General features: G+C 45.0%; 1 protein-coding gene across 1 annotated transcript; it reads right to left on the reverse strand.

Moving 5' to 3' along the window:
• PCP4L1 (Purkinje cell protein 4 like 1) lies at window positions 1-25,220 on the reverse strand. The gene is made up of 3 exons (XM_054497335.1): window positions 24,959-25,220; window positions 1,729-1,783; window positions 1-1,113 (listed from the first exon to the last, which is right to left on the reverse strand). The coding sequence occupies exons 1-3, from the start codon at window positions 24,965-24,967 to the stop codon at window positions 971-973; spliced, it is 207 nt and encodes a 68-aa protein (XP_054353310.1). The 5' UTR covers window positions 24,968-25,220; the 3' UTR covers window positions 1-970.
• Between the last annotated feature and the right edge of the window lie 412 nt (window positions 25,221-25,632).

Genomic DNA, 25,632 nt, shown 5'->3' on the forward strand with positions numbered 1-25,632 from the left:
TAGTGGTTAAATGACCCCATTTGTGGGGTGGTTTATTGTTAAAATTATTAAACATGCTAAAATCACATAGAGTGGCTATTCCACTTTTGCCCTGACTCCATAGTGGGGCAAATGGGAACTACAGGAGTCACTTGGTTTGTGTGGCCTCTGGGGATGGCTAGACTTGGGGGGTTAGAGGTGAGCAGGTTAGCAAAGCCCCAAGCATCCTTCATGTAGTACACTTTTTCCAGCAGTAAAAAAATTCAGAGATTTCCCCCTTCTTCACTTTTCTTTCCTCCCTATATGTGCCCTACTTCTCATTCCCCTATGGCCCTGGAACCTCTTCTGCATCTGCCCGTTATGGTCCTTGACTAGATGATGAGGGAGGCTTTTCCTTGACACCACCATTCCAGTCTCCCTTCCTTGGAACTAATCTACTCAGCATGCACTACTGTGGTAAGCTGCTTGATTTAGGTCTGCCTAGGGGGAAAGGGAGGCTCAAGTCCCCACTGTGGCTTAGATCCTGGGAGGGGAAGTTAGAGTTGGTGCAGAAGGATCTGAAGGGGAAAAAAAAATGTTACCTAAAGTGTGAATGCTGTAACTAGCAGAACAGTGCATATGTCCCACCCTCAGGCACCCTACTCTGAAGGCCTTCCCCTCCTTCCCACATTGTTCTTTGGGGAGATCTCTCAGCCTCGAAGCCTCTTGTTCAACCCTACAGGGCAGGCATAGCTACTGATCGAAGAACCTTATCCCAAGAAGAAATTGTTCCACCCTTAGACAAGTGACTGCTGATTGAAGTCTTCATCTTCTCCACCTCTCTTGTGCCTCTACTTCTGTGATGGCTTGAGGGGGCCAGATACAAGAGTATATAAGGGCTGAACTTGCCTCAAGGAATGGCTAGAGGGACAAGGGATAAAGATAAATGGGTGTGGAGAAGGGGAGAGAAGGGACCAGGGTGAAGGTGAAGGTGAAGGGCAAGGCTGGCCATTCAGGAGCTGGGATCCTTTTTCCTTTTCTGAAATCGCCGGAACTTGCCCTGAATAGCAAGGGCAGCCTTCTCTGTTTCTGGTGCTGTCAGATCAATGTCAATCTCCTCCTCCTCCTCCGCCTTCTTGACATTGCCAGCTTTTCCTGCAGATAGTTGGGAGACTCATTAATGAGTTAATCTGACCTGCTCTAGACCCTTTCTCCAGGTCCCCAGTACAGTGAGTAAGGTCCACCTTGTGCCAGACTCCGTGGGGTCCCCCAATTTTTGCTAGGATTATGAATGCCTAATAATTCCCCTAGAAGTCTGAGTCAAGGTACTTAGGCTGGGAATTAGCTATAGTTACTTAGGGGAGCTCTGCTACTCTTGGACCAAACAACAAACGTCTTCTTTCCTCATTTATTCATAAATCCTACGGTTCAAGTTCCAATGCACACTCACTGTCCTCAGCTTTCTCTCAATTTCTGATGAAGATAATGCTGGGACTTTTGATGAGTTTCTTCTTATCTTGTACCTCTCTCCCCCAACACTCCAGACCCAGTTTCTAAAATCAAGGAGTAAATACTGATCGTTTACTTCCTAGGAAAAATAGAAGGAAGCCTATAGATATAGTACTATAGTTCCAAACTAGTCCTTTGTTTCACTTATCCACATTCTTATTCCTTTCATGTCTGAGTTTAGGAAATTCCAGACTCACCCCACTTGTCTTCATGTCTCTACAGTCACCTGCTCTACAAACTGCCTAGCCCAACCCCACTCACCTTTTTCCTCTGGGCCAGCTGCCTGGTTGGTTGCTGGGGATGTTTTGGTATTAAGCTGGAAAAAATATTAGAATATCAGAATATTAGATATTCATGGAAGTAATTTGAAGGCGTCATCACCTTAGACCTCTTATATACTCTCAAACCCTCCTATTACCAGGTGCATTCCCTTAGTCTTTTGAAGAAGCAAGTCTTGAGATCAGAGACCAGAGGAAAAGTTATCAAAATTCATTCAGCAAAGATTTACTGATGCTAGAAAGTGTAGAGGACAAAACAGACAAAGAAATTCTGCCCTCATGGAGCTTACATTCCAGTGTATATAGAGACAAATAAAGCATATAAAATGACTACTATGATGATAAGTGCTATGGAGAAAAGGCAGGGAAAGGAAATAGTAAGTACTGGGGTGGAAATGGAGGAATACAGTTTTACATAGAGTAGTCAGGAAAAGCCTCTCTGAAAAGCAGCATTTGACCAAATAGCTGAAGGAGATGAGGAAGTAAGGCTCATAGATATCTGGCAGGAGTTTTCAAGGGCTCTGGGTTGGAAGTGTGACTAGCCTGTTTGAGGAATAGCAGACCAGTGTAGTTGGAGTGGAGAGAGGAAAGAGGAAAGATTAATGGAGATGAGAACAGAGTTAACTGGGTGTGGAAGCAGATTATGTAGGGCTTTAGAAGTCTTTTTAAGGAGTTTGACTGTTACTACAAGTGAGATGAGAAGTTGCTGGAGACCTCTGATTTGCATAAAAGGGAAATGAGAAAGGATGCAGAAAAATCTGTTAAGAGGTTATTGCAGAAAACCAAGCAAGAGACGATGGTAGCTTTAATCAGCATGGTGGCGATGAAGATGGTAAATGGTTGGATTCTGGGTATATTTTCCAGCTATGACCAATATGATTTGTTGATTCGAAAAATGGCATTGTGAGAAAGAGAGGGGTCAAGGATGATTCCAAATTTTGGCCTGATGATCTGAAAAAAATAGAGCTGCCATTTCCTGAGATGTAGAAAACAGGGAGAGGAGGTTTTAGGGGGAGGATAAGGAGCTTATTTTTAAACAAATTTGAGATGGCTATTAATTATCCAAGAGAAGATGCTTTTATAAACGTTGAATATTCAACATGAGTTAAAGAGAAGGGCCTGGGCTACAGATATCAATTAGGGAGCTATTGATATATGGATAGCATTTAAAGCCATGAGACTGAATGGGATCGCCAAGAAAGTGAGTTCAGATAGAGAAGAGGATAAAATCCTGAGGTATCCCAGTGATTAGAATTGTAGAAATTAAGAAAAATCAACAGGATGGAGAAGAAGCCAGGTAGGAGAAAAGCCAAGAGATTACAGTAATGTGGAAGCCATGTGAAGAAAATATTTCAGGGAGTAGAGAATGACAATGTCTAATTCTGCAGGTAAGCCAAGTAAGATGAGAACTGAATTGACCATTGAGTTTTGCTATGGGGAGATCACTGGTGACACTGATAAGAGAAGTGTCCATGAAGGAGGGGAGCAAGGGGAGGGAATGATTGTAATGGGCTCAAGAGGGAAAAGGAAGAGAGGAATTGCAGCAGCAAATATAGAAGGAATTCCAAAAATGGGAATGGGGGTATAACTTTTGGCAGATATGAGGTCACGAGAAGATTTTATTTAAGATGACAGAAATTACAGAATGCTTGCGTTCTTATGGAAATGATCCAGTAGACAATGAAAAACTGTAGGAGAGAAAGAGGATCATTACTGGAATAGGAGAGAGGGGGTGAGATCTAGTGCATCAGTAGAGGGCTGGCTTTGAATAAGAGCTAGACTAGGATACCCACAGGAACTGGAGGGAAGGCAAAGCTTACAGGCCCAGGTGCAAGCAGAGGGAACATTTGGAGGGTCTCCCTAACTGCTTCTATTTTTTGAAGTAAAATGTGTAACAAGGTCATCATCCAAGAGGAGGAGGGAAGAGGTATTAAAGAAAGGAAGGGAGAAATACTCACCTAGGCGAGTAGGAGAGTAAATGGACTAAGGAACAGTGATAGGATTGCTGGAGACATAAGGCCCCTCATAAGGCAGGAGGTCATGAATTTGAAGTGAGACTAATCAGCTGATGTCTATGCTTTTTTCCAGGTTCCCTGCTCAGATGGAGAGTTAAACGTAATAGTAAGGCCAGGTACAGTGGCATAAACCTGTAGTCTCAGCTACTTGGGAGGATCCCTTGAGCCCAGGAGTTCAAGACCAGCCTGGCAAGACATAGCAAGACCCCAGCTCTTTAAAAAAACATAGTAATTCCCCTTCCTCAAAATTATATTAATAAGGCTACATCATCTGGACATTCATCAGTCTCAAGGTATGGCTCATCTGGAGACAGAGTCATTCCTGCACTTGGTACGTTTGGAGTCTGTTTATTCACCTCACAATTTTAAGTACTTTATATTTAACAAAATACAAAAACTGGGTGCTTTCATAAATGTCTTCTCATCTAATTCTTGGAACAGCTTAGTGGAGTATTTGGTATTATCCCCCATTTTACAGATGCAAACCTCTGTTGAATGACTGCCAGACTTAAGGGTTCTGCTTTAAGAAACTGATAGAATCCAATTAATGTTCTGTAGATTATGCTGTTTCCATCTCACTTCAGTAAATACTTATCAAGCACTTACTTGTGTTCAGCACTGTTCTATACACTAAAGAGGTATAAAAGAAGCAAAAGATTCATTCAACAAATATGTCAGTGCCTAATCACATGGCAAGTATTGTTCTAGGCGTTGGGCATACAGCAGTGAGCAAAAGAAAGTCCCTGCACTTATTCAACAAATACATCAGTTAGTGACAAATGCCATGAAAGAAAATAAAGCAGGGTAGTCTAGGAAAGTCTCTCTGAAGACTGACATTTGAGTAGAGGCTTTAATGACGATGTAAGAACAAGCTATGTGAATGTGTGGGAAAAGATCCTCTGGGCAGATGAAATATCAAGTAGAAAGTCCCTGAAGCAGGTTTGTGCCTGTATGTTCAAGGAAGAGTAAAAAAATAATCATGGGCCAGATTCAGTGGCTCATGCCTGTAATCTCAGCACTTTGGGAGGCCAAGGTGGGCGGATTGCTTGAGTCCAGGAGTTCGAGACCGGCCTGGTCAACATGGTGAAACCCAATCTCTACAAAAACTACAAAAATTAATCAAGCATGGTGGCGTGCACTTGTGGTCCCAGCTACTCAGGAGGCTGAGATGGGAGGATCACTTGAGCCTGGAAGGCGGAGGTTGCAGTGAGCTGAGATTGCGCCACTGCACTCCAGCCTGAGCAACAAGAGTGAGGGAAAGGGAAGGGGAAGAGGAAAGAGAAAGAAAGACCATCATGGCTGGAGCTATGTAAGGGAGAGAATATAAGAAATGAGGTTAGGTAGATAGCCAGAATATGTGTCTTTGGAACAGGACAAAGAATTTAGATTTTTTTTCTGAGCTGATGAAAAGGCATTATAGGTTTTGGGGCAGAGGAAAACATGGTCTGTCATGTTTTTAAAGGATTGTTCTGACAGATGGGTAGAAAAAAGATTACTGGCTGGGTGTGGTGGCTCATGCCTATAATCCCAGCACTTTGGGAGGCTGAGATGGGAGGATCACTTGAGCCCAGGAGTTCATGACCAGCCCAGGCAACACAGTGAGACCCCATCTCGAAAGAAAAAGAAAAGAAAAGAAAAGAAAAAAAAAGAAGGAAGGAAGGAAAGAAGGAAAAAAAGAAAGAAAATAGAGGTTCAAGAAACCAGGGAAAACAAGAGGGTCTTGCAATGGTACAAGCAAGATGATGGGGCCTGGACTAGGGTGGTAGTGATGGAGATAATAGGAAATACTAAGACTTGAGACAAGTTTCATGGTAAAATAAGTTGGATCTGCCTGTATATTTTTCAGTACAGAGAGCTCTATCAAAGAGCCTTTCTTCAAAGGGCGGCGGAGGAATTGGACATTAGTTAGAGATGAATGTGAGGTTATGGGAGGGCTTGGTAAGATGGGGGATTTTAAATGCTGATGGAAATGATTTAGTAAGGAAGAAAAAAATTGATGATACAGGAGAGGGGATAATTACCAGAGTGATGTCTTGAATAGGCAAGAGGAAATAGATCTGGTGCATAAATGGAGGGGTTGCCCTTCGATAAGAATACAGACAGTTTATCTACAATATAGAAATGAAGGAATAGATGCAGGAAAGGTGGCAGATGTAGAAATGTATAAAAGTTTTCTTCTGATTGTTTCCATTGTCTCAATGAAACACGAAAGACAGTTGTCAGCTGAGAGTGAAGAAGGCACAGAAGTATTAAATATTTGAAGAAAGAGGAGAATGACTGAAAGGATTATCTAAGAGAGTAAGAGAGTGAGTGAGCTGGTGAGATATAGGATGAGGCAGGAGGATCACCTAAGCCCAGGGGTCCAAGACCAGCCGAGGCAACACAACTAGACCCTAAAGATGTAGCAGGATTACCAGATAGCACAAAGGGCACATTGGGGGTTAATGGCCATGAATTTAAGGTGAAACCAATCAAGATACTCTTCCTATCTTCTAGGCTAAGTGATTTTAGAGGAGATAAGGACCCAAATAATATTTATTGTTTATTATATATCAAACATTATCCCATTTAATCCTCTGAAATCTCTAAGAAGATGGCACCCTATTTTATAGTTGAGGAAAACAGGCTTAGAAAGATGTTGAGGAACTTGCCCAAGTCAAATCACGCAATAGAAAACAGTGAACCTGGCTTTGGAACCCAGGTAGACCGACTCCATACTCCTAGCCAACAGGCTGTACTATCTCCATAAGACCAAATATGTCACATGCTGACACAAATATGCTAATATGTTAACAATTACTGAATCTAAGTGGAAGACATATGGATATGTACTGAACTATTTTTTCTTTCCTTAAGGAATTGCTTTAATTTCCTTTTTTGGAGTTTTCATTGATAGTGTTTAGAGACACCACTGATTTTTATATATTGATCTTGTATCCAACAACTTTGCTGAAATTATTTATTAACTCTAATTATTTGTTTGTTCGAGATGGGGTTTCACTATGCTGCCCAGGTTGGTCCCAAACTGGTGAGCTCAAGCAATTCTTCCTCCTCAGCCTCCTAAATAGCTGAGATAATAGATGCAATGCCTGCACCTGGCTTGAACTATTCTTTCAATTCTGGTAAATGGTTCCAATAAAACATTAGGGGGAAAGAAAATAATAATTTAGAGCAAAAATTATTAAAAGTGCTAATGCAATATTGTATTTGACATAGGCAAGTTTTTCAAACTCGCTTATAACTTTATATGGTCCAAATTTTGTGTAAGATACATATGTGTTTATATTTATATGTATATTTTATATATATATACATACATATATATACACATATACACTCACACACACACACACACACACACATTTTCCTTTTTTTTTTTAAGAGATAAGTCTTGCTTTGTCACCCAGGCTGGAGTGCAGCGGCACAATCATGTCTCACTGCAGCCTCGATCTCCCAGGCTCCAGTGATCCTCGCACCTCAGCCTTGCAGGTAGCTGGGACTACAGGCACACCACTATACCTGGGTAATTTTTGTATTCTTTGTAGAGACTGGGTCTTGCTATGCTTCCCAGGCTGGTTTCAAACTCCTGGACTCAAGCAATCCTCCTGTCTCAGCCTCCCAAAGAGCTGGGATTACAGGCACAAGCCACCACGCCAGGCCCATATATATTTTCATTTTAAAATCTGGAAGAACATACATAAAGGTGTTCCTGAAACCCTATGGAATTCCTGCTTGTTCCCCTTTGACCAAAAGAAAGATTCCATGAGAGGAAGGACTGTTCCTGAGACTTAGGAGACTGATCCAGTTGTTACTCTTTCTCTCCGCATAATCCCCCTGTGGTCAAATGTTTTTCTTTTCTTAATTTTGCACATAATCGATAAAATGTCCCAATAGTTACTGAGGTGACACCTTCCACAGGAATACTGTCATCACAAGAGGTTTGTCCACACTGTAAAAATATGACCTGGCCGGGCACAGTGGCTCACACCTGTAATCCCAGCACTTTGGGAGGCTGAAGCTGGTGGATCCTTTGAGGTCAGGAGTTCGAGACCAGCCTGGCCAACATGGCGAAACCCCATCTCTACTAAAAACACAAAATTAGCTGGGTGTGGTGGCAGGCAAATGTAATCCCAGCTACTGGGGAGGCTGGGGCAGGAGAACTGCTTGAACCAGGGAGGCGGAGGTTGCAATGAGCTGAGATCACACCACTGCACTCCAACCTGGGTTACAGAGCAAGACTCTGTCTCAAAAAAAAAAAAAAAAAAGTATGACCTAGATGGAGTATGCAGTTAATAGGATAACAGCAACTGTCCAGACAAGAGGACCATAGGTTAAGAGGCAAGTTCTATAGTCTCATGATCTCTGACTGCAAATCCTATGCTCTCTTTTGCTAGTAAATCTCAGACTCTGATCCATGATTTAGCCATTATCCCTCTGTCTGACTCTAAGCCTATTCCCTTAATCCATCAGATCTTTTCTCTCACCCCAACCCCTCCTCTTTGAAGGAAAATCTGGACTCTGATTTTTTTTTTTTTGAGACGGAGTCTTGCTCTGTCGCCCAGACGGGAGTGCAGTGGCGCAATCTCTGCTCATTGCAAGCTCTGCCTCCTGGGTTCATGCCATTCTCCTGCCTCAGCCTCCCGAGTAGCTGGGACTACAGGCGCCCACCACTGCGCCTGGCGAATTTTTTGTATTTTTAGTAGAGACGGGGTTTCACCGTGTTAGCCAGGATGGTCTTGATCTCCTGACCTCGTGATCCGCCCGCCTCAGCCTCCCAAAGTGCTAGGATTACAGACGTGAGCCATCGCGCCCAGCCACTGGACTCTGATTCTAAATGTCTTCCCTCAGGTGGTTGTTTCCTCTACATTCCTTCTCATATCAGCGGACCTTGAGAATAAGCAGGAATGTGTATCAGGACTAAACCACACAAGCTGCCACTTTCCCTCTGCCCTGCCAGCCGCTTTCCTCCCAAGTCTCTCTGGAGATCACCGGCCCCGGAATGGAGCAGTGGCTCAGCTGCCATCTGGTTGCCCCACCCCCCGGGGTTTCTAGCTCCATTTAGGTTAAATTTATGAGAGATAATAATCTAAAAGTGGTGGGTCTCCACTTGGGAAACCAGCAAAGGATGCTGTAAGGAGAAGAAAACTCCTGTTACTCACAATGCCCCTTGAAATCTCCCTTTTACCTTCCGCTGAAAGGGGTGCAGGAGCTTTTACCTCCTGCCCCTCTTCCCTCTTTCTCTCTAGCCAGTTCTCGAAACAGCCACTCTAGACACTCTTCTGGATTTAGTTGTTTGTGATTTGCTGAGGTTAGGGGTGGGGGCAGTTAGATCACAAGTTGTCTGCTCCCACCCTCTATGTGGTGCTCAGTCCTTTATTAGTCCCTGGTCTCTGCCTCAACCCTCCTGTTTATCTTCCAGAAACGCAGCAATTTTAGATGAATTAAGGTCGTCTGGTATACGCATCTGCAAGCCATCAGACTAACCATACTTCACATAAACAAAGGAGGCATGGAGGTACACTCTGGGACCAGAGACCACGTACTCTAGTGTTTCTCACAAAAATTCATACCTGCAGAGTAGTGAGGCCAAACTGCAAGAGCTGTAACAGGTCAGCATTTCTCAGCAGCTCCTCATTCTAGCCAGGTATGGATCAGAAACCTCTCAGGTGCTCTTCTACTCCTTTTTTTTTTTTTTTTTTTTTTGAGACGGAGTTTTGCTCTTGTCACCGAGGCTGGAGTGCCTAGCCTTCTACTCCTTTCGATACTGAGCTTTCCTGACCAGAAATAACAACAATGAAATGGTTTAGCAAATCCTTCCTTCTCCTTATAGGACCCAACTGGGGGAACTGGAAGAAATCAAGGATTTCAGAATGTCACCTCGCTTTACTTTATGAACAATCATATATAATACACTATGTGCCAGCTACTTTTCTAAGTACTTTATAAACACTAACACGTTGAATGATTTTAACAGCCCTATAAAATAGGTATAATTACTATTTCTATTTCACAGAGAAGGAAACTGAAGTCGAGAGGTTATCTTGCCCAAAGCCATAGAACGGAATAAACCACAAAGCTAGGATTTGAACCCAGGCAGTCTGGCTCTAGAATCCATGCTCTTGATCATTATCCTACACTATCTCTCAATCTCCTATCAAAAGTATGGGCGTGTAGGGGTATGTATGTGCATGCGTATGCAATGCTATCTTCACATATACTCCAAAGGGAACTTGGGGAACAGGGTCCAGTCCTGCCATTATGGGGCAATTTTACATGTTATTAATATTTGACAACCTGATCCCAGACCATGCCTATCACTCAGATTTCTGCTCTGCTAATTGATCTAATCACCCTGATTCTGGTTTTCATCTTAATGTTTGCTCAGTGGGCCTCCAGACACACACGGCTGACTCCTGGAGGACAGCCATAGTTTACATTCTTTACTCACAGAGCAAGAACCCAGCCCTTCAGAGTCTGAGAATTCCATGTGTAGGATCATTCTACTGGCTTCCATTTCAAATGCCTCCCTCACTGTCATTCAAGCCTGTTATTCCAAGTTTCTAGTGAGCTTGGAGCTTGGTTCGTTCAGCCTCGCTGCCCACACAGGACTGAATGGGATTTTAGGGGTTTTGTTTGTTTGTTTGTTTTGAAACAGGTTCTCACTCAAGCAATATTCCAGCCTCAGCCTCCTAAAGTGCTGGGATTACAGGTGTGAGCCACCCACACCCTCCCCAGCCAGGACTAAATGTTTCTCACTTCTCAATAGAAACCAAACACCAATTAGCAACTGTGAGGCCCATCAACTCTTTCTTTTCCTTAATTTATTTTCCCTAGAGGGTTTTAGTTGCTTTCCTTGCCTACCTTCCTATATTTCTTTTCTCCTTGCCTCTGAGCCTGATGTGTATCAATGTTCCATTCCATCATCTTGGTGATACTGCCAATTCCCCATGAGTACTTTTTTGTTTCCTCTGCAGCTCAAAGCTGCAGATTCTCCCTTCCCATGAGGAAGAAGGAAAGGAAGGAGAGTCTTGTTGGCTTAAGGGTCTTTTTTTCTTTCAGCTTTGAGATTGCAGAGAGGAACATGACATAGTAACATTCTCCCTTTCCCTAATACTTTCCCCAGGAGTGCCTACCCTTTTCATTTCCTCCCACTTCCAGGAAATAGAAGCACCACACACTTGCCTATCTGCCTCCTCCCAGAGCATTTGTCAGATGATGTCTTGTCCTTCCATCTGAGCTCTAGATCCCATCACCCTTCTCCTCCTCAGGAATCTTGACAATCAGTTCCCTTTACTCTCTCATATATAAAGCTTCCCTCTCTCCTTAAGAAGTAAATAAATATGACTTAGGATAAATAAATATATTTATCCTTAAATAAAAATAAATAAATAAAAGCCTCTCTCAACCTGAATTTCTTTTCCGACTACCATTAGAGAGGAAAGAAGCAGGTCTAAGACAATAGGAATTGTCAATGTTGAGGAATACCAATTTTTTTTTTTTTTTTTTTGAGACGGAGTTTCGCTTTTGTTGCCCAGGCTGGAGTGCAGTGGCGCAATCTCGGCTCACTGCAACCTCCGCCTCCAGGGTTCAAGCAATTCTCCTGCCTTAGCCTCCCGCGTAGCTGAGACTACAGGTGCCCACCACCATGCCTGGCTAACTTTTGTATTTTTAGTAGAGACAGGGTTTCACCATGTTGGCCAGGCTTGTCTCGAACTCCTGACCTCGTGATCTACCCGCCTCGGCTTCCCAAAGTGCTGGGATTACAGGCATGAGCCACTGTGCCCAGCCCAGGAATACCAATGTTAAAAGTTTAGGGAAATGCTTTAAAAAAGAAAAAAAGAAATCAGGATCTAGAAGAATTTGCTTCAAAAAAAAAAAAAAAAGTTAGGGATTACCCCAATCTGATCACTATATGTTATATGTATCAAAATATCACTCACTATGTACCCCCATGAATATGTACAATTAGGCAGGGCATGCTGGCTCACACCTGTAATCCCAGCATTTTGGGAAGCCAAGGCAGGCAGATCACTTGAGGCCAAGAATTTGAGACCAGCCTGGGCAACACAGACTTTGTCTCTACTAAAAAAAAAAAAAAAAAAAAAAAAAAATTAGTCCAAGTGTGGTGCCGTGTACCTGTAGTCCCAGCTACTCAGGAGGCTGAGGCATGAGATCGATCACTAGAACCCAGAGATCAAGGCTGCAGTGAGCTATGATCACGCCACTGCACTCCAGCCTGGGTGACAGAGTGACAGCTTGTCTCAAAAAGAAAAAACAAAAAAAGATCAGGCACAGTGGCTCACACTCATCATCCCAGCACTTTGGGAGGCCAAGGCAGGTGGATCATGAGGTCAGGCATTGGAGACCAGCCTGGCCAACATAGTGAAACCCAGTCTGTACTAAAAATACAAAAATTAGCCGGGCATCGTGGCACGTGCCTGTAGTCCCAGCTACTCGGAAAGCTGAGGCGGGAGAATTGCTTCAACCCTGGAGGCGGAGGTTGCAGTGAGCCAACATCGTGCCACTACACACCAGCCGGGCAACAGAGCAAGACTCTGTCTTGGGGGCAGGGGAAAAAAAAAGAAACAAACTACAGACTAGAAGAAAATGTTTGCAAATCAAATATCTGATAAAAGGCTTGCATCCAGAATAAGTTTTGAAAGAACTTTTAAATCTCTATAATAAAAACAGTTTTTTTAAATGGGCAAAATATTTGAACAGACATTTCGCCAAAGAAGATACATGGATGATAAGCACATGAAAAGATATATAACATCATCATCATTTGGGAAATGCAAATTAAAACCACAATGAGATATCACCACATACCTATTAAAAATTTTCTGTTTAGTGGCAATACCATGTAGAGGCAAAGATATAGACCAACTGGAACTCTCATACATTGTTGGTGGGATTGCAAGAGGTATAGCTACTTTGGCAATTTCTTAAGCATACGTTTACCATACCACCCAGCAATCCTATTCCTAGTTATTTATCCAAGAGAAATTAAAACTTATGTTCACACATACATTTGTAAATTAATATTTATAGCAGCTCTACTTGTAATTGCCAAAAACTGGAAACAACCTGAATTCAATGACTGGTGAGGCCCACTTTCCATCTGTAGATGGCCATCTTTTTGCTATATCCTCACATGGTAGAAGGGGAGAGGGATCTCTTTGGGGTCTCTTTTTTTTTTTTTTAGACGGAGTCTCCCTCTATCACCAGGCTGGAGTACAGTGGCACGATTTCAGCTCACTGTGACCTCCACCTCCTGGGTTGAAGCAATTCTCCTGCCTCAGCTGCCCAAGTAGCTGGGACTACAGGCGCATGCCACCATGCCCAGCTAATTTTTTTTGTATTTTTAGTAGAGACAGCGTTTCACCATGTTGGCCAGGATGGTCTCAATCTCTTGACCTTGTGATCCTCCCGCCTAAGCCTCCCAAAGTACTGGGATTACAGGCAAGAGCCACCGTGCCTAGCCTGGGGTCTCTTTTTTTTTTTTTTTTTTGAGCCTGGGGTCTCTTTTATAAGGGTATAAGGGTACTAATCCCATTTATGAGGGCTCTGCCCTCATGACCTAATCACCTCCCAAAGGCCTCACTTCCTAGTATTATCATCTTGGGGGTTAGGATTTCAATATATGGATTTTGGGGGTACACAAACATTCAGACCATTGCACACCCTAACACAGTTGGCTCTGACATGAGCAATTGTAACAACCCAAGTGGTTACTGATGCTCTTAGGATAAAAGATGAAATTCTTTTTAATTTTTATTTTTTTGTTATATATTTTTTGAGACAGAGTCTCTCTCTGTTGCCCAGGCTGGAGTACAGTGGCATGATCTCAGCTCACTGCAGCCTCTGCCTCCTGAGTTCAAGCAATTCTCCTGCCTCAGCCTCCCGAGTAGCCGGGATTACAGGCACGCACCACCATGCCCGGCTAATTTTTGTATTTTTAGTAGAGACCAGGTTTCACCATGTTGGCCAGGCTGGTCTTGAACTTCTGACCTCAGGTGATTCACCTGCCTCAGCCTCCCAAAATGCTAGGATTACAGGCATGAGCCACCACGCCCAGTCCTTATTATTTTTTTGAGACAAGGTCTTGCTCTGTTGCCCAGGCTGGAATGCAATGGTACAATCTCAGCTCACTGCAGCCTTGGCCTCCTAGGCTCAAGCAATCCTCGCACCTCAGCTTCCTGAGTAGCTGGGACCACAGCCACATACCACTACACCCGGCTAATATTTGTATTTTTTTGTAGAGATGGGTTTTTGCCATGTTGCCCAGGCTGGTCTCAAACTCCCAGACTCAGGCAGTACTCCTGCCTCGGCCTCCCAAAGTGCTGGGATTATAGGTGTGAGCCACCACACTCAGCCCAAAATCCTTAATACGGCCTAAAAGGCTCTACATTATTCAGCCTCTGATTACCTCAATAACCTCACCTCTGGAACATACTATGTTCCTTCCCACCTCAGGACCTTGGCATATTCTCTTATCTCTGCCTCCTTTTCGTATCATTAATTCCTATTGATCCTTTTTGATCCTTTACACATGATTTACACTAAGAATTTTTTAAATAAATGAAGGGAGCTCTCTGTTTTATTTGCAACCTCATCTAAACTTCTGAAATCAAATTTGTTTTCAGACAGTTGAAGGCCTCCATTCTGTAGCCAGTTCAGAGGTTATGGAAAAGGGAATCAGAAGCCAGGTCATTGCTTTCCTTCACTTTAACATATGTGCCTGAAAAAGAGCAGAGAATGAAGGAAAGGCCTTCTCATGAAGTATATTTCATATTACCTGTACCACAGGTACAGGTAATATGTCTTACCTCCCCTTCCCCACCCTCAGCACCCTGATAGGTTTTATTTCCTTTGAAGCACAGTCCATGTTTTCCATTTGTTTATGTCTAGGCTACAATAACTACAACCCATGTCTTGTAATAGTAGGTACTTAATGGATATTTATGTGAATTAAAATTTGCTTAGGCCTTACCATCACATAGAGGATGAGGATAAAAGAAAAAAAATAAAATAAAATTCTGTTAGGCTTCAAATTCCTGGGAGCAGCAATGTGGCACACTAGTCAGACAGATCTGGATTCATACCCTGCATCTGCATTGACTATCTGTTCAAATCTCAGCTCTGTCATTCCTAGCTGTGTGACACTGGGTAAATTAATTAGCTTTGCTGTGCTCAGATCTCTCATCTGCAGAAGAGAGATAATATCTATCTTGAAAGGTAAAAAGGCAGGGCATGGTGGCTCACACCTATAATCCCAGGGCTTTGGGAGCCCAAGGCAGGTGGATCATTTGAGGTTAGGAGTTCGAGACCAGCCTGACCAACATGGTGAAACCCCACCTCTACTAAAAATACAAAATTAGCCAGAAATGGTGGCGCATGCCTGTAATCCCAGCTATTTGGGAGGCTGAAGCAGGAGAATCACTTGAACCCGGGAGGTAGAGGTTGCAGTGAGCTGAGATCGCGCCATTGCACTCCCGGGCAACAAGAGCGAGACTCCGTCTCAAAAAAAAAAAAAAAAAAAGGTAAAAGGAACCAGAGAAAAATGTATGTAAAATACTTAGCACATATTGCAATAAATAGTTATTATTCCAAAGTAATATAACCTGGGGTTGAATATAAGAATAGGTTTAGGTCAAGATGCTGAGGTATTTATTGCAGGGTTAAAGTACTAGAATCAGAGAGTGGAGTTGCCGCAGAGCAGTTCTTCTCTAAGTGGAACTGAAAGAGGAAGAGAATACCTGGGATTGCTCGAAGGGCCCTGGAGGCTTATTCTGCTACCGTAGGAGTTTCATAAATGCTCTTTTTTTTCCCCTCTAAACAAGCCCTAGAAATCACAATCTCCCTGTCTTCCCAATGTCTGTCCCTAAAAGTGCTGAGAATGGCTCTAAACCTCTGGGAACCCTGAGACATCTCTTTTTTTAAGTTATACACCACAGGGAGAAGGAGATTAGCACTTAGGAGTAAACAAACTATACTCCTTGATTGAGTCCTTTCGTCCACTTTTGTGTCATGAAAATGATTGTGTAAGTCTATTCCTTGCCTCACCAGATAGTATTGTCGGCCAGGTGCGGTGGCTCACGCCTGTTATTCCAACACTTTGGGAGGCCAAGGCAGGGGGATCACCTGAGGTCAGGAGTTTGAGACCAGCCTGGCCAACATGGTGAAACCCTGTCTCTACTAAAAATACAAAAATTAGCTGGGCATGGTGGTGGGCACCTGTAATCCCAGCTACTCAGCAGGCTGAGGTGGGAAAATTGCTTAAACCTGGGAGGCAGAGTCACGGTGAGCCAACATCGTACCACTGCACTCCACTCCAGCCTAGGCAACAGAGCCAGACTCTGTGTAAAAAAACAAAACAAAAACAAAACATAGTATTGTGGTAGCAAGCACCTAGACATTCAAAACGGTAGCAACTTTGGTGCTGTTTTCCTGCTGCCACTACTGGGGAACAGATACCCTATAACTCTAGGCCCAATCTTCCCTGCTCCCTTCTTGGGCTGTGTTTCCTCCTTCCTTTGTGGCTTTCATCTTTAATAGCGTTGCCACAGCAACCATTGTCACCAGAAAAGGGAAGATAGTGTCGCCCCTTCTGCTCCAAGCAGTGAGTTAGAACCTTGGAAAGGATAAACTATCCAGATTTCCCCATATTCCTCAGCCCACTGGGCTCTTTAAAGAGAGATCACAGGCTGTCAACAGCAGCAACAGACAGGAACAAGGATCACCTCATCATACCTAGACTACCTATACCTGTATTTGCATGACATAGCTTGGATGCTGTGTAAATAAAAACACATTATAAACACATTTTTGTACTTACTACCAGAATACTTAGTTTAGATGAATACACACAGGAACTCAGAATCCTGTCCTACAGTCCAAGGCAGAAAAACCTAAAAAGGGACTGAATCCTAAAAATCCTAAATACTAGCCTTTAAAAATCCCTTTCCTTGCCTTTGTATTGACATAAATTCTAGGCTTCCTAAGCTCCCTGCTTGTTATAGAGGTGCAGGAAGTGAAGGGGGACAGGAGAGTTAGTGGATCTGATTCCAAGTGGCGACAAAGAGGCTTTGCACCCTCCCACTCCACCCCTGGGACCCTTTTATCCCTTCTGACATATTCTCCTCCAATGTTAAATGAAGGTAACTGCTAAAAAACCTTACAGAGGCCTCTGGGATCCTCTAGTGCCCCTGGAAGACCCTAGACTGCTGTTTTTGGAGCACTGTTGGAACCGTTTCAATTCTTTCAGTGCAGCAACCAGCTGCAATCCTTAAACAGCTTCAGAAAGACTTGCTCAAGGTCACCCTCAAGATAATAACAGAAAAAGAACTAGGAATCCTTACTGCAGGTTCTACATACACACATTCCTCTCTTAATATATATACTATTTCCCCCGATGCCCTATATCTCAGATGCATCCTAAGACAAAAATAGAACCTAAACAGCCCTAGCTCCCAAGCCCCCTTGTCTGATTCTCCCCTCTTAGCCACCCCATCCCTGTTTCCTGGAATAGAAGTACCCCCAACTGGAGTCAGAGGCAGAATTCTTTGGCCATGCCAGCTCATGGTATGCAGTGAGTCAACAGCCCCAGCCTGTTCCCCCCAGCATGGGCTGCCACAGTTTAATGAGTGGTTATTTGTGGTGCTCTGCACACAGCTTAGAGCTGTGCCTTCACCCCACACTGAGGTTTAGGGAATGGGGGAGAGAGAGTAGTGCCATAGCATCATTTATTACTATAATCTTCAATGTGCATCCCACCCATCGTGTTAATGTCCCAAAATAAACGTATTAATCCCCCCTGCAGCCTACAAAGCAAACACTCAGTTGGAGGGCTTTGTGTGGGAGGGAGGCAGCACCAAGGACAACAGAACGATAAATGTAACCCTTTTCCCTGGGTGGGGTACTGGGCATGCCTTCGGGAATAAGCCTGGAGGGAAATAGAAATCAGGCTTCAGTGAGGAGACTGTGACAAGATCTAGATTTCTAGGTACCTGTTTATGGGCACCTTTCAGGGATGCAGATCTCTTAGAAAAGTGTTTTTGAGGCCAGCGTGGTGGCTCACACCCATAATCCCAGCACTTTGGGAGGCCGAGGCAGGTGGATCACCTGAGGTCAGGAGTTTGAGACCAGCCTGGCCAACATGATGAAACCCAGTCTCTACTAAAAATACAAAAAAATTAGCTGGGCGTGGTGTTGGGTGCCTGTAATCCCAGCTACTTGGGAGGCGGAGGCAGCAGAATCACTTGAACCCGGGAGGTGAGGTTGCAGTGAGCCGAGATCATGCCACTGCACTCCAGCCTGGGCAACAGGAGTGAAACTTTGTCAAAAAAAAAAAAAAGTGGTTTTGGATCTCCTCTGATTTAGCTTACTTTTGTAACTAAAATAATTCCAACGCAAGTCAAGCCATTTTGAGCAGCAGGTCAGAGTATGGATTTAGAAAATCATGCACTCAGGATGCTTGAATCCCAGTAAGATTTCATCACTTACCTTGCCAGCCTAATGCATTCTTCTTATTCTTCTTTCCCCATCTTCTTGCTTTTTTTTTTTTTTTTTTTTTTTGTTCCTGAGACAGGGTCGTGCAGTGGCACAATCACGGCTCACTGCAGCCTTGACCTCCTGGACTCAAGCAATCCTCCCACCTCAGCCTCCCAAGTAGCTGGGACTACAGATGCACACCACCATATCTGGCTAATTTTTTATTTTTTGTAAAGACAGGGTCTTGCTATGTTGCCCAGGCTAGTCTCAAACTCCTGGGCTGAAGCAATCCTCCCACCTCAGCCTTCCAAAGTGCTGGGATAATAGGTATGAGCCATCACATCTGGCCTTATCATTCTCTTCCCAAAGCCTTTGAACTCCTGACTTGGAAGTCAAACGGCCAAACGAAAGAGGACTGAATATCCAGAGGCTGTTTGTTCATCAGGTGCACCAATTTTACTTAGACACCTGCTTTCCTGCAATTATGGGAATCAAAGATGAACATCGAAATTAAGAACTCATGAAAAGAGGGCCTCCAGGCTCCCTACTTCCTTCACTCCTATCAGCTTACCTACTCCACCCCATTTTCTGCACCCATTTTTAAGGTGAGTAGGCATCCTGTGTAAAGATGGATAGTACCTGCCCTGACTAGTATTCTACCAGAATGTACCCTGTTGATAAAATATTATCTAATGTTGGTCTCTTGTCTCTATCCTCTTGCTCAGCATTATTAGATCACACTGCTTATATTTCTTTTTCGTGTATGTGAGAGACAGGGTCTCACTCTATCTCCCAGGCTGGAGTGTAGTGGTGCCATCACGGCTCACTGCAGCCTTGACCTCCCAGGCTCAAGAGATCCTCTCACTTCAGCCTCCCATGTAACTGGGATCACAGGCATGCGCCACCATGCCCAGATAATTTTTTAATTTTTAGTAGAGACAGGGTTTTGTCATGTTGCCCAGGCTGGTCTCAAACTCCTGAGCTCAAACAGTCATCCTGCCTCAGCCTCCCAAAGTGCTGGGATTACAGGCGTGAACCACCACACTCAGCCACATTGCTTATATTTCTTTTTTTTTTTTAGATGGAGTCTCGCTCTGTCACAGGCTGGAGTGCAGTGGTGCTATCTCGGCTCACTGCAACTTCTGCCTCCCAGGTTCAAGCAATTCTCCTGGCTCAGCCTCCCAAGTAGCTGGGATTACAGGTGGCTGCCACCACACCTGGCTAATTTTTGTAGTTTTAGTAGAGATGGGGTTTCACCATGTTGGCCAGGCTGGCCTCGAACTCCTGACCTCGTTATCCACCTACCTTGGCCTCCCAAAGTGCTGGGATTACAGGCGTGAGCCACCACACCCAGCCTATATTTCTTATAGAAAGTACTTGAGGCTAGGCATGGTGGCTCACGCCTGTAATCCCAGCACTTTGGGAGGCCAAGACAGGTGGATCACTTGAGGCCCGGAGTTTGAGACCAGCCTGGTCAACATAGTGAAACCTCATCTCTACTAAAAAAAAAACAAAAATTACCCGGGCCTGGTGGTACACGCCTGTAATCTCAGCTACTCGGGAGGCTGAGGCAGGAGAATCGCTTGAAGCCAGGAGGGGGAGATTGCAGTGAGCCAAAATGGCGCCACTGCACTCCAGCCTGGGCGACAAAGTGAGACTCCATCTCACAAAAAAAAAAAAAAAAAAAAAAAAAAAAAAAAAAAAAAAGGAAAGAAAGTATTGAGGCCAAGCATGGTAGCTCATGCCTGTAATCCCAGCTCTTTGGGAGGCTGAGATGGGTGAACTGCTTGAGCTCAGGAGTTCGAGACCAGCATGGGTAACATGGTGAAACCCGTCTCTACAAAAAATACAAAAAAAATTAACCAGGCATGGTGACGTGTACCTGTGGTCCCAGCTACAAGGGATGCTGAGGTGGGAAGACTGCTTAAGTCCAGGAGCTTGAGGCTGCAGTGAGCCATGATCGTGCCACTATACTCCAGCCTGGGTGACAGAGATACTGTCTCAAAAAAAAAAAAAGTACTCGAAATATATTTATTAAAAGTTTGCATGCTAATCAAATAATTCTGTGGCCAGGCACAGTGGCTCACCCCTGTAATCCCAGCACTTTGGGAGTCTGAGGTGGGCAGATCACTTGAGGTCAGGAGTTCGAGACCAGTCTGGCCAACATAGTGAAACTCCATCTCTACTAAAAATACAAAAAATTAGCCGGGCGTGGTGGCGAGTGCCTGTAATCCCAGCTACTTGGGAGGCTGAGGCAGGAGAATTGCATGAACCCTGGAGGTGGAGGTTACAGTGAGCCAAGATCGCACCATTGCACTCCAGCCAGCCCTGGCAAGGGTGCAAGACTCCAACTCAAAAAAAAAAAAAAAAAAAAATCCTGTATTTACTGAAGTGAAATGTTAAAGGAGTCCTGTGGAATGTTCTTTTGGAACTTGCTCCATTTGGAGCAAGTCAGAAGTACTGTGCCCTAGTCTTGGTTCTAGTACAGTGTAAACTTAGATACGTTTTGGGCCCCAGTTTTCTCACCTGTAAAATGAGAATATTGGACCAGATGATCTTCAGCGTTCCTTAACAAATCTAAAATCGCATCACTAAAATGTTTTGATATTTTATTTGAGGTTTTCTTGGTGAAAGATATATCTTTCTATTTTGAAGAATTTTTTGCAGAACTAAGTTTATTTTTCTCTATGATAAAATAGACTCATGAAAGACAATTTAGAAATATAGAAAAGTAAAAAGAAAATAGCGGGAGGCATTCATAGAACCACCACCTTGAAAAGACAATTATTCATCTTTCTTCATCCTCTCTGCCTGCAACTCTATCTCCACCACTTCCATCAGTTAAGACCCTCCATAGGCAAACATGAAAGATGCATCAAGTTTGCGCTTCTGGACTTCAGCCATATTACTTATGGCTGCCTGACCCTATAAAGATGACATTCTCAGAGCTAACAAATCACAGCAGTGGTTGAGAGAAAGAATCATCCATATTTCCAGGTCACAGGATGACAAAGTCATCCACTTCTACCAACCAGAGGCTCCTGCCTAAGCAGCTAAAACCAGCAACATAAATGGGAGACTAAGAAAGGAATGAGCAAGTTCTCATCTTCCTCACTCCAAGGCAGATGTTTCCAGAGGTAGAAGGCATTTCTTTTTTTTTTTTTTTTTTTTTTGAGATGGAGTCTCACTTTGTCGCCCAGGCTGGAGTGCAGTGGTGCGATCTCGGCTCACTGCAAGCTCCGCTTCCTGGGTTCACGCCATTCTCCTGCCTCAGCCTCCCGAGTAGCTGGGACTACAGGCGCCCACCACCACACCTGGCTAACTTTTTGTATTTTTAGTAGAGATGGGGTTTCACCATGTTAGCCAGGATGGTCTCGATCTCCTGACCTCATGATCCACCCGCCTCAGCCTCCTGAAGTGTTGGGATTACAGGTGTAAGCCACCCCGCCTGGCCAGTAGAAGGCATTTCAATAGCATTAAGTGACTAGACGTTCTATTTTATATATCCAATATAACCATAATAAAAGTGACATACCAATGAGAGAGATAAACTTGGATCTCCTCCAAGTCCACACCAGGTTCTCTAACAACTGGTTCACAGGAGACATAACAGAATAGTATCACTCTGACTGAACTTCCCTTGTTGGGAAGGTGGCAGATGCAGACAGATGTGCACAGGAAAGAGTGTGTGGATCTCCAAAGTGTGATATCCCATTCTCATTAGGTAAGAAGAGAGCAAACAGGATAATGAAGGAGCACCAGGTCTAAGCTCTCCCCTAAATGAGATTTCTAGTTGATCTGTCCCTTGCCCCAGCCCCTGCCAGCCAAAACACAGGACAGACACCATGAAGACTGTCACCAGTGGTCCATGACTCCCATTTCAGCAGAACGACTGCTGGACCAAGGGATTCCCCCAGCTAGGGTCCTCGCAGATGAGAAATGCAACAGGATTACAAAAGAACCTGCAATTCTGCTTTAAGCAGCCAGCTACACTGTATGAAAAAGGATTATAGGAAAGAGCCCTCAGGGACTGAACACATCTCTCATTCCCATCCGTCACTGAAACTAGGGAAAAGTTATTAAACCACAGGAGATAGAGTGCGATCCACAGCAATCAAGTCCTGCCTGCAGCTGTGAATGCAGACAAATTGGAGATGAGTCCCTGCAGCTCCTTCATGCACGAACGCACACACACACTCACAGGGAAATGCTCTACTGCAGTAATGAGTGACAGCAAACAGCCACAAAGGCAAGGCAGAGCCAGAGATCCTCCCCAGCAGCCCCACCAGAACCCCTGCACTGTTGGTTGTTCTAGGTCTGGAGACTCCTCCCTGGTTTTGTTCTTCAGTTGAAATAGGAGTCTCTTAAAGACATCCCAAATTGTCTCATTTCATGCACTTTCTCTGAAGCAAGAAAATAAGCAGTTGGGGGAGGTGAAACTTACGTAAGATTCAAGGTACACAGGGCTTTCCTGGGTGGGGCTCTTCTGCCTGAAAGAGGAGCCCCATGGGGCTGGCCTGAGAGAAATGAAGCAGTTTGGAGTCTCCCTAGAGCTCTGGGCAACACTTCCACCTTTTACCATAGCTTTTACAAGAGGAAGAAAACAGGCTGGATCTCAGCCTCTAGAGAAGCAGAGACCCCTTTGTGACCTGATTCAGAGACAGCTGCTTCTGGATTTTGTAAGTACTCATCCCTAAGACCAGGCTCAGCTCCGTATTAGGAGACAGCTTCTATGACTCAATTGCTAGTTAAAACCAGTTTGCTCTGATAGCCAAGGAGGCTGGGCAGACTTGGGTACACTGATAGTCTCCATCCGTGGATCCTTCTCTTATCATTCTACTGAGCCCCTGATGAAGGCTAACCAAATTCAGGTGCTGAGTCAGGAGGGAGCAGACTTGGCTTTCCCCTCAAACACCAAATTGTTTCCTTTGCTACAAAACAGGTTTCTCATTCCACCAAATACCACCCTAAATGCCAGCCCCTGTAGTGTGTCCTACAAAGGGGCTGTGCACTTCCCCCAGAAAACAGGCTAACCGCAAATCCTCACGTTGGCATAGCCTTCAGATCACAAACTCCCAGGGGATGGCTTGGATTACAACTTGCAGATTTAGAAATGCTCGGAGTGGGAGGAGTAGTATGAACCCTAGACCTCAGTGAAAAGAGGGCAAAGAAAACCTCTCTTCCCACATTAGAGCTGAAAGAGGAGGTTGATGCGTTTTTTTCTTTTCTTTCTGAAAGATTGCCATCGTCAGAGTCACAACCAGCTGAGGGACTGGAAACCACTTTGGTTCATCTGCAGCCCCCAGACTAGCCGAATTTTCCAGGATAAAATTAGTGAACATGGCAACCAAGACAACACAGCAGTTGGCACTAATTAGCTCCCTGGGTGACAACTTTTGGTAGGAGTCAGTAGAGATCTTCATTTTTAGTATCTAAACTGGAACCCAGGCTCCAGGGTCCTATTCCTTCAGTAATCTAATGTCTTTGGGAATTCTGTTAAATTTCTGTAATACTCTAATGGGAGAGGAAAAAAAAAGAAACAGAAAGACAATAGCTAATATAGATTGAGTGCCAGGTCCTGTTTGAAGTATTTGGCATATATTATCTCATTTAATTATTACAACAACCAGTATTATCCCCATTTTACAGACAAAAAATGAAACAAAGGTTTTGTACTTTGCCTAAGGCTACATCACAGGTAAGCAGCAGACCTACATACATATCCGACATATAGCAGAGGAGTTGGATTTAACACAATGACGTGGGTACTAGGAAAGAGGTTGCAGAGGGCAAGCTTGTGATGCCACTAACCAGACTGACTTCACTTGGGAAGGCTGATCCTTGTTTCTGGAGATGAGACTGTGCCTACAAATAGACAATAGGAGACGTCTTTCCAAAGTCTCTGCTTTGACCCCCCACTCCCCCACCCCATGAACAGTGTTCTTTGAAAACGGTAAATCAGTTAATGGACTGGGTCTGGCCACGATGAACACCACAGAGCCTGCCGGAAGACCTAGTTTGTAACAAGCACTGCAGAGGGAGGTCTATTCTTGAAGGGGAAATCTCCCCAGCAGCTGGCAGGGGCTTCTAAATACCGGAAAAGGTCCCTCCAACGTTCCTGACTAAATTAGTGGAGGGCAGGATGCCACCTTTCTAAAAGGGGCATAGTGGCCCTCCCCGGGGGCCAGGGATGGAGTTCTTGTTAGATGCTACAGAAGGAATGTGAGTGCCTTACATCCCTAGGAGAGAGAGGACAGAAGCGAAGAGAGGGCGGTAAGGGGAGCCAGAATAACCTCGGGTAGTAAGACAGATGCAGGGGGCAGTATCCCGAGGGGATGACCTACCACCTGAGAGCTCAGCATCCCCGCTTCCCGACTCTACAGCCGATTCCAGTTACCCCCAAAAGCGCCGTCCACAGTGGGGAGACTGAAAGCACCCCGTCTTCCAATCGTTTCCCAGCGCCCCGAGGTGGGAGCTTTCCTAGGAGGGCAGTGGGGCGCCCCTGGAGGGTTCTTCGCGGCTCCGGTCTGCCTCGCTCTCCCTAGCCTCCCTGGGATCCCGAGCCGCAGCCCCCTCCCCGCCGCAGCCCCCTCCCCGCCGCAGCCCCCTCCCCGCCGCAGCCCCCTCCCCGCCGCAGCCCCCTCCCCGCCGCAGCCCCCTCCCCGCCGCAGCCCTGCCGAGAGCGCCGCTGGCCGCGCCGCTCACCTCGCTCATCTCCGCAGCCGGACAGGGCTCGCGAGGCGCCGCACGCACAGGTGAGGCGAGGGGCCCTCGGGGCTCCGCGGGCGACAGCTGAGAGTTGCCGGGCTCTGCGGCAGGGGTTACAGCAGACCAGGAGAGGAGAGTTAGTGCGGAGAGCCGCTGCTCTGGTGCTGGCACCCGGGATTCTCGGCGCCCAGCTCCGGCCAGGCCACCCTCTCCGACCCGTCCTGTCAGAGCCGCTCAGATCGCCGCCTCGGCCCCACTTTTTATACTCAGCTCGGTACCCTCCTCCAGCCCGACCAATAGAAGCTCCTCCTACCGTAGAATGACAGCCTCTTGCAGCCAATGCTGGCAGGTTTAGAGGTCTGCTGCATTTCCAAACTAGGGTAAGACAGAGAGCGGGAAGGAGGGGGAGACCATCGGGGGTTGCGGGGACAGAAAATGAAGTAGGGGGAGCAAAGAAAGAGAGGGAGAAAGGAGATGTACACGAAGAAGGCAAGGGGGGAGTGGAATGGAAGGAGTGTGTGTCTGAGAAAGAGAAGAGCTGGAAAGAAATCAAGAGGGTACACGGAAAACAGGAAACAGTGAATGAAAGGGGTAAAGCCAAGAGATGTTGCAGATTAAGATTTCCTAGTAGAATAGCACCCTAGAGGTCGGGCGCGGTGGCTCAAGCCTGT

The sequence above is a fragment of the Pongo pygmaeus genome, chromosome 1, assembly GCF_028885625.2.
Source record: "Pongo pygmaeus isolate AG05252 chromosome 1, NHGRI_mPonPyg2-v2.0_pri, whole genome shotgun sequence".
In the NCBI taxonomy this organism is placed as follows: domain Eukaryota; kingdom Metazoa; phylum Chordata; class Mammalia; order Primates; family Hominidae; genus Pongo; species Pongo pygmaeus.